Source organism: Penaeus vannamei, chromosome 19, assembly GCF_042767895.1.
Source record: "Penaeus vannamei isolate JL-2024 chromosome 19, ASM4276789v1, whole genome shotgun sequence".
NCBI classification, from domain to species: Eukaryota; Metazoa; Arthropoda; class Malacostraca; order Decapoda; family Penaeidae; genus Penaeus; species Penaeus vannamei.
In genome coordinates, this window is record NC_091567.1 from 15,225,460 (window position 1) to 15,233,956 (window position 8,497).

The 8,497-nt window shown below is 48.7% G+C and overlaps 1 protein-coding gene across 1 annotated transcript; it reads right to left on the minus strand.

Moving 5' to 3' along the window:
- Positions 1-699: 699 nt before the first annotated feature.
- LOC138864926 (uncharacterized) lies at positions 700-7,515 on the minus strand. Its single transcript, XM_070133570.1, has 5 exons — positions 7,342-7,515; positions 4,182-4,481; positions 2,705-2,848; positions 2,261-2,434; positions 700-789 (listed from the first exon to the last, which is right to left on the minus strand). The coding sequence occupies exons 1-5, from the start codon at positions 7,513-7,515 to the stop codon at positions 700-702; spliced, it is 882 nt and encodes a 293-aa protein (XP_069989671.1).
- Between the last annotated feature and the right edge of the window lie 982 nt (positions 7,516-8,497).

The following is an 8,497-nucleotide window of genomic DNA, read 5'->3' on the forward strand; positions in this document are numbered from 1 at the left end:
TCCTAGCTTCTGTGCCTCTTCCTTTCCCTCTCCTAGCTTCTGTGCCTCTTCCTTTCCCTCTCCTAGCTTCTGTGCCTCTTCCTTTCCCTCTCCTAGCTTCTGTGCCTCTTCCTTTCCCTCTTCTAGCTTCTGTGCCTCTTGTTTTTCCTCTCCTTGCTACTGTGCCTCTTCCTTTCCCTCTCCTAGCTTCTGTGCTTCTTCCTTTCCCTCTCCTGGCTTCTGTGCCTCTTCCTTTGCCTGTCCTATCTTCTGTGCCTCTTCCTTTCCCTCTCTTAACTTCTGTGCCTCTTCCTTTCCCTCTCCTAGCTTCTGTGCCTCTTCCTTTCCGTCTCCTAGCTTCTGTGCTTCTTCCTTTCCCCCTCCTAGCTTCTGGGCCTCTTCCTTTCCCTCTCCTAGCTTCTGTGCCTCTTCCTTTTCCTCTCCTAGCGTCTTTGCCTCTGTCTTTCCCTCTCCTAGCTTCTGTGCCTCGTGCTTTTCTTCTTCTAGATTCTGTGCCTCTTCCTTTCCCTCTCCTAGCTTCTGTGCCTCTTCCTTACCCTCTCCTATCTTCTGTGCCTCGTGCTTTTCCTCTTCTAAATTCTGTGCCTCTTGCTTTTCCTCTTCTAGCCTCTGTGCCTCTTGCTTTTCCTCTTCTAGATTCTGTGCCTCTTACTTTTCCTCTTCTAGATTCCGTGCCTCTTGCTTTTCCTCTTCTCGCTTCTATGCCTTTTGCTTTACCTCTTCTAGCTTCTGTGCCTCTTGCTTTTCCTCTTCTAGCTTCTGTGCCTCTTGCTTTTCCTCTTCTAGCTTCTGTGCCTTTTGCTTTTCCTCTTTAGATTCGGTGCCTCTTGCTTTTCCTACCCTAGCTTCTGTGCCTCTCCTTTTCCCTATCCTAGCTTCTGTGCCTCTTCCTTTCCCTCTCCTAGCTTCTGTGCCTCTTCCTTTCCCTCTGCTAGCTTCTTTGCCTCTTGCTTTTCCTCTCCTAGCTTCTGTGTTTCTTCTTCTCCGTTTCCTTTCCTCTGTGCCTCTTCCTTTCCTTCTCCTAGCTTCTGTGTCTCTTCCTTTCCCTCTCCTAGCCTCTGTGCCTCTTCCTCTCCCTCTCCTAGCCTCTGTGCCTCTTTCTTTCCTTCTCCTAGCTTCTGTGCCTCTTTCTTTCCCTCTCCTAGCTTCTGTGCCTCTTGCTTTCCCTCTCCTAGCTCTTCTGCCTCTTCCTTTTCCTCTCCTAGCTTTTGTGCCTCTTCCTTTCCCTCTCCTAGCTTTTGTGCCTCTTCCTTTCCCTCTCCTAGCTTCTGTGCCTCTTGCTTTCCCTCCTCTAGATGCTGTGCCTCTTCCTTTGCCTCTCCTAGCTTCTGTGCCTCTTGCTTTTCTTCTTCTAGCTTCTGTGCCTCTTCCTTTTCCTCTTCTAGCTTCTGTGCCTCTTTCTTTCCCTCTTCTAGATGCTGTGCCTCTTGCTTTCCCTCTCCTAGCTTCTGTGCCTCTTGCTTTTCCTCTCCTAGTTTCTGTGCCTCTTTCTTTCCCTCTCCTAGCCTCTGTGCCTCTTTCTTTCCTTCTCCTAGTTTATGTGCCTCGTTTTTCCCTCTCCTAGCTTCTGTGCCTCTTGCTTTCTCTCTTCTAGATTTTGTGCCTCTTCTTTTTCCTCTTCTAGCTTCTGTGCCTCTTGCTTTCCCTCTGCTAGCTTCTGTGCTTCTTCTTTTCCCTCTCCTTCCCTTGCCTCTTCCTTTCCCTCTCCTAGCTTATGTGCCTATTCCTCTCCCTTTACTAGCCTCTGTGCCTCTTTCCTTCCCTCTTCTAGCTTCTGTGCCTCTTTCTTTCCCTCTTCTTGCTTCTGTGCCTCTTCCTTTCCCTCTTCTACCTTCTGTGCCTCTTCCTTTCCCTCTCCTAGCCTCTGTGCCTCTTTCTTTCTCTCTCATATCTTCTGTGCCTCTTCCTTTCTCTTTCCTAGCTTCTGTGCCTCTTCCTCTCCCTCTCCTAGCCTCTGTGCCTCTTTCTTTCCTTCTCCTAGCTTCTGTACCTCTTTCTTTTCCTCTCCTAGCTGCTGTGCCTCTTGTTTTTCCTCTCCTAGTTTCTGTGCCTCTTCCTTTCCCTCTCCTAACCTCTGTGCCTCTTCCTTTCCCTCTTATAGTTTCTGTGCCTCTTTCTTTCCCTCTCCTAGCTTCTGTGCCTCTTCCTTTTCCTCTCCTCGCTTTTGTGCCTCTTCGTTTCCCTCTCCTAGCTTCTATGCTTCTTCCTTTCCGTCTCCTAGCTTCTGTGCATCTTCCTTTTCCTCTCCTAGCTTCTTTGCCTCTTCATTTCCCTCTCCTAGCTTCTGTGCCTCTTGCTCTTCCTCTCTTAGCTTCTGTGCCTTTTGCTTTTCCTCTCCTAGCTCCAGTGCCTCTTGCTCTTCCTCTCCTAGCTTATTTGCCTCTTCCTTTCCCTCTCCTAGCTTCTGTGCCTCTTGATTTTCCTCTCTTACCTTCTGTGCCTTTTGCTTTTCCTCTCCTAGATTCTGTGCCTATTCCTTTCCCTCTCCTACCACCTTCTGTGCCTCTTGCTCTTCCTCTCCTAGATTTTGTGCCTCTTGATTTTCCTCTCTTAGCTTCTCTATCTCTCGATTTTCCTCTCCTAGCTTCTGTGCCTCTTCCTTTTCCTCTCCTAGCTTCTGTGCCTCTTCCTTTCCCTCTCCTAGCTTCTGTGCCTCTTTCTTTCCCTCTCCTAGCTTCTGTGCTTCTTGCTCTTCCTCTCCTACCTTCTTTGCCTCTTCCTTTCGCTCTCCTAGCTTCTGTGCCTCTTGATTTTCGTCTCTTAGCTTCTGTGCCTTTTGCTTTTCCTCTCCTAGCTTCTGTGCCTCTTTTTCCCTCTCGTAGCTTATGTGTCTCTTGCTCTTCCTCTCCTAGCTTCTGTGCCTCTTGATTTTCCGCTCTTAGCTTCTGTGCCTCTTTCTTTCTCTCTCTTAGCTTCTGTGCCTCTTCCTTTCTCTCTCCTAGCTTCTGTGCCTCTTACTTTTCCTCTCCTAGCTTCTGTGCCTCTTCCTTTCCCTCTGCTAGCTTCTGTGCTTCTTTCTTTCCCTCTCCTAGCTTCTGTGCCTCTTGCTTTTCCTCTCCTAGCTTCTGTGCCTCTTCCTTTCCCTCTCCTATCTTCTGTGCCTCTTCATTTCCCTCTCTTAGTCTCTGTGCCTCTTCCTCTCCCTCTCCTAGCCTCTGTGCCTCTTTCTTTCCTTCTCCTAGCTTCTGTACCTCTTTCTTTCCCTCTCCTAGTTTCTGTGCCTCTTGCTCTTCCTCTCCAAGCTTCTGTGCCTCTTGATTTTCCTCTCTTAGCTTCTCTGCCTCTTGATTTTCCTTTCCTAGCTTCTGTGCCTCTTCCTTTCCCTCTCCTAGCTTCTGTGCCTCTTGTTTTTCCTCTCCTAGCTTCTGCGCCTCTTCCTTTCCCTCTCCTAGCTTGCGTGCTTCTTCCTTTCCCTCTCCTAGCTTTTGTGCCTCTTGCTTTCCCTCTCCTTGCTTCTGTGCCTCTTTCTTTGTCTCTCTTATATTCTGTGCCTCTTGCTTTTCCTCTCTCAGCTTCTGTACCTCTAACTTTCCCTCTCCTAGCTTCTGTGCCTCTTGCTTTTCCTCTAATAGCTTTTGTGCCTCTTGTTTTTCCTCTCCTAGCTTCTGTGCCTCTTACTTTTCCTCTCCTAGCTTTTGTGCCTCTTCCTTTTCTTCTCCTAGCTTCTGTGCCCCTTGCGTACCCTCTCCTAGCTTCTGTGCCTCTTTCTTTTCCTCTCCTAGCTTCTGCGCTTCTAGCTTTTCCTCTCCTAGCCTCTGTGCCTATTGCTTTTCCTCTCCTAGATTTTGTGCCTCTTCCTTTCCCGCTCCTAGCTTTTATGCTTCTTCCTTTCCCTCTCCTAGCTTCTGTGCCTCTTCCTTTCCCTCTCCTAGCTTTTGTGCCTCTTCCTTTTCCTCTCCTAGCTTCTGTGCCCCTTGCTTTTCCTCTCCTAGCTTCTGTGCCTTTTTCTTTTCCTCTCCTAGCTTCTGTGCCTCTTGCTTTTCCTCTCCTACCTTCTGTGCCTTTTGCTTTTCCTCTCCTAGCTTTTGTGCCTCTTCCTTTCCCTCTCCTAGCTTCTGTGCTTCTTCCGTTCCCTTTCCTAGCTTCTGTGCCTCTTCCTTTTTCTCTCCTAGCTTCTGTGCCTCTTGCTTTTCCTCTCCTAGCTTCTGTGCCTCTTGCTTTTCCTCTCCTAGCTTCTTTGCCTCTTCCTTTCCCTCTCCTAGCTTCTGTGCCTCTTGCTCTTCCTCTCTTAGCTTCTGTGCCTTTTGCTTTTCCTCTCCTAGCTTCTGTGCCTCTTGCTCTTCCTCTCCTAGCTTCTGTGCCTCTTCCTCACCCTCTCCTAGCTTCTTTGCCTCTTCCTTTCCCTCTCCTAGCTTCTGTGCCTCTTGATTTTCCTCTCTTAGCTTCTGTGCCTTTTGCTTTTCCTCTCCTAGCTTCTGTGCTTCTTCCTTTCCCTCTCCTAGCTTCTGTGCCTCTTGCTCTTCCTCTCCTAGCTTCTGTACCTCTTGATTTTCCTCTCTTAGCTTTTCTGCCTCTTGATTTTCCTCTCCTAGCTTCTGTGCTTCTTCCTCTCCCTCTCCTAGCTTCTGTGCCTCTTGCTTTTCCTCTCCTAGCTTCTGTGCCTCTTCCTTTCCCTCTCCTAGCTTCTGTGCCTCTTTCTTTCCCTCTCCTACTTTCTGTGCCTCTTCCTTTCCCTCCCCTAGCTTCTGTGCCTTTTCCTTTTTCTCTCCTAGCTTCTGTGCCTCTTCCTTTCCCTCTCCTAGCTTCTGTGCCTCTTGATTTCCCTCTCCTAGCTTCTGTGCCCCTTCCTTTCTCTCTCCTAGCTCCTGTGCCTCTTTTTTTCCCTCTCCTAGCTTCTGTGCCTCTTCCTTTCCCTGTCCTAGCTTCTGTGCCTTTTTCTTTCCCTCTCCTAGCTTCTGTGCCTCTTCCTCTCCCTCTCCTAGCTTCTGTGCCTCTTCCTTTCCCTCTCCTCGCTTCTGTGCCTCTTTCTCACACTCTCCTAGCCTCTGTGCCTCTTCCTTTCCCTCTCCTAGCTTCTGTGCCTCTTGCTTTTCCTCTTCTAGATTCTGTGCATTTTGCTTTTCCTCTCTTTGCTTCTATGCCTCTTGCTTTCCCTCTTCTAGCTTCTGTGCCTCTTGCTTTTCCTCTTCTACCTTCTGTCCCTCTTCCTATTCCTCTTCTAGCTTCTGTGCCTTTTGCTTTTCCTCTCCTAGCTTCTGTGCCTTTTGCTTTTCCTCACCTTGCTTCTGTGCCTCTTCCTTTCCCTCTCCTAGCTTCTGTGCCTCTTCCTTTCCCTCTCCTAGCTTCTTTGCCTATTCCCTTTCCTCTCCTAGCTTCTGTGTTTCTTCCTCTCCCTTTCCTTTCCTCTGTGCCTCTTTCTTTCCCTCTCCTAGCTTCTGTACCTCTTTCTTTCCCTCTCCTAGCTTCTGTGCCTCTTGTTTTTCCTCTCCTAGCTTATGTGCCTCTTGCTTTCCCTCTCCTAGCTTCTGTGCCTCTTTCTTTCTCTCTCTTATATTCTGTGCCTCTTGCTTTTCCTCTCCTAGCTTCTGTACCTCTAACTTTCCCTCTCCCAGCTTCTGCGCCTCTTGCTTTTCCTCTCCTAGCTTCTATGCCTCTTCCTTTCCCTCTCCTAGCTTCTGTGCCTCTTGCATTTCCTCTCCTAGCTTTTGTGCCTCTTCCTTTTCTTCTCCTAGCTTCTGTGCCCCTTGCTTTTCCTCTTCTAGCTTCTGTGCCTCTTTCTTTTCCTCTCCTAGCTTCTGTGCCTCTAGCTTTTCCTCTCCTAGCTTCTGTGCCTCTTGCTTTTCCTCTCCTAGCTTTTGTGCCTCTTGCTTTTCCTCTCCTAGCTTCTGTTTCCCTTTCTATGCTTCTTCCTTTCCTTCTCCTAGCTTCTGTGCCTCTTCCTTTCCCTCTCCTAGCTTTTGTGCCTCTTCCTTTTCCTCTCCTAGCTTCTGTGCCTCTTCCTCTCCCTCTCCTAGCCTCTGTGCCTCTTCCTTTCTCTCTCTTATATTCTGTGCCTCTTTCTTTCCCTCCCCTAGCTTCTGTACCTCTTTCTTTCCCTCTCCTAGCTTCTGTGCCTCTAGTTTTTCCTCTCCTTGCTTCTGTGCCTCTTCCTCTCCCTCCCCTAGCCTCTGTGCCTCTTCCTTTCCCTCTCCTAGCTTCTGTGTCTCTTCTTTTCACTCTCATAGCTTCCTTGCCTCTTCCTTTTCTCTCCTAGCTTCTGTGCCTCTTGCTTTTCCTCTCCTAGCTTCTGTGCCTCTTGCATTTCCTCTTCTAGATTCTGTGTATTTTGCTTTTCCTCTCTTTGCTTCTATGCCTCTTGCTCTTCCTCTCCTAGCTTCTGTGCCTCTTGCTTTTCCTCTTCTACCTTCTGTCCCTCTTCCTATTCCTCTTCTAGCTTCTGTGCCGTTTGCTTTTCCTCTCCTAGCTTCAGTGCCTTTTGCTTTTCCTCACCTTGCTTCTGTGCCTCTTCCTTTCCCTCTCCTAGCTTCTGTGCCTCTTGCTCTTCCTCTCCTAGCTTCTGTGCCTTTTGATATTCCTCTCTTGGCTTCTCTGCCTCTTGATTTTCCTCTCCTAGCTTCTGTTCCTCTTCCTTTCCCTCTCGTAGCTTCTGTGCCTCTTGCTTTTCCTCTCCTAGCTGATGTGCCTCTTCCTTTCCCTCTCCTAGCTTCTGTGCCTCTTTCTTTTCCTCTCCTAGCTTCTGTGCCTCTTGTTTTTCCTCTCCTAGCTTCTGTGCCTCTTCCTCTCCCTCTCCTAGCCTCTGTGCCTCTTCCTTTCCCTCTCCTAGCTTCTGTGTCTCTTCTTTTCACTCTCATAGCTTCTTTGCCTCTTCCTTTTCTCTCCTAGCTTCTGTGCCTCTTGCTTTTCCTCTCCTAGCTTCTGTGCCTCTTGCTTTTCCTCTTCTAGATTCTGTGCATTTTGCTTTTCCTCTCTTTGCTTCTATGCCTCTTGCTTTCCCTCTTCTAGCTTCTGTGCCTTTTGCTTTTCCTTTCCTAGCTTCTGTGCCTTTTGCTTTTCCTAACCTTGCTTCTGTGCCTCTTCCTTTCCTTCTCCTAGCTTCTGTGCCTCTTCCTTTCCCTCTCCTAGCTTCTTTGCCTCTTGCTTTTCCTCTCCTAGTTTCTGTGTTTCTTACTCTTCCTTTCCTTTACTCTGTGCCTCTTCTTTTCCTTCTCCTAGCTTCTTTGCCTCTTGCTTTTCCTCTCCTAGCTTCTGTGTTTCTTCCTCTCCCTTTCCTTTCCTCTGTGCCTCTTGGTTTTCCTCTCCTAGCTTCTGTGTCTCTTGCTTTTCCTCTCCTAGCTTCTGTGTTTCTTCCTCTCCCTTTCCTTTCCTCTGTGCCTCTTCCTTTCCTTCTCCTAGCTTCTGTGCCTCTTCCTTTCCCTCTTCTAGCTTCTGTGCCTCTTGTTTTCCCTCTCCTAGCTTCTGTGCCTTTTCCCTTCCGTCTCCCAGCTTCTGCGCCTCTTGCTTTCCCTCTCCAAGCTTCTGTACCTCTTTCTTTCCCTCTCCTTGCTTCTGTGCCTCTTGCTTTTCCTCTTCTAGCATCTTTGCCTCCTGCTTTTCCTCTCTTAGCTTCTTTGCCTCTTCCTTTCTCTCTCCTAGCTTCTGTACCTCTTTCTTTCCCTCTCCTCGCTTCTGTGCCTCTTGATTTTCCTCTCCTAGCTTCTTTCCCTCTTCCTTTCTCTCTCCTAGCTTCTGTGCCTCTTGTCTTTCCTCTCCTAGCTTCTTTGCCTCTTCCTCTCCCTCTCCTAGCTTCTGTGCCTCTTTTTTTCCTTCTCCTATCTTCTTTACCTCTTTCCTTCCCTCTCCTAGCTTCTGTGCCTATTGTTTTTCCTCTCCTAGCTTCTGTGCCTCTTCCATTCCCTCTCCTAACCTCTGTGCCTCTTAGTTTCCCTCTCCTAGCTTCTGTGCCTCTTTCTTTCCCTCTCCTAGCTTAAGTGCCTCTTTCTTTCTCTCTCCTATATTCTGTGTCTCTTCCTTTCCCTCTCCTAGCTTTTGTGCCTCTTCCTTTTCCTCTCCTAGCTTCTGTGCCCCTTGCTTTTCCTCTCCTAGCTTCTGTGCCTCTTTCTTTTCCTCTCCCAGCTTCTGCGCCTCTTTCTTTCCCTCTCCTAGCTTCTGTGCCTCTTCCTTTCCCTCTCCTAGCTTCTGTGCCTCTTCCTTTCCCTCTCCTAGCTTCTTTGCCTCTTCTTTTCCCTCTCCTAGCTGCTGTGCCTCTTGCTTTTCCTCTTCTAGATTCTGTGCCTTTTGCTTTTCCTCTCCTAGCTTCTGTGCCCCTTGCTTTTCCTCTCCTAGCTTCTGTGCCTCTTTCTTTTCCTCTCCCAGCTTCTACACCTCTTGCTTTTCCTCTCCTAGCTTCTGTGCCTCTTTCTTTCCCTCTCCTAGCTTCTGTGCCTCTTCCTTTCCCTCTCCTAGCTTCTGTGCCTCTTGCTTTTCCTCTTCTAGATTCTGTGCCTCTTGCTTTTCCTCTCCTAGCTTCTGTGCCTCTTCCTTTTTCTCTCCTAGCTTCTGTGCCTCTTGCTTTTCCTCT

Bases quoted from the DNA above. Each gene is read 5' to 3' on its own strand.
- LOC138864926 (XM_070133570.1), bottom strand. From the start codon at position 7,515: ATGCTAGAAGAGGAAAAGCAAGAGGCACAGAAGCAAGGAGAGGGAAAG. The intron at 2,435-2,704 runs GTAGGAGAGGAA...CAAAAGGCACAG, and splicing joins GAAAGGAAGAGGCAAAGAAG to AAGGTAAGAGAGGAAAATCA. The intron at 790-2,260 runs GCAAAGAAGCTA...CAAAAGGCACAG, and splicing joins TAGGAGAGGGAAATGAAGAG to AAGCTAGAAGAGGAAAAGCA.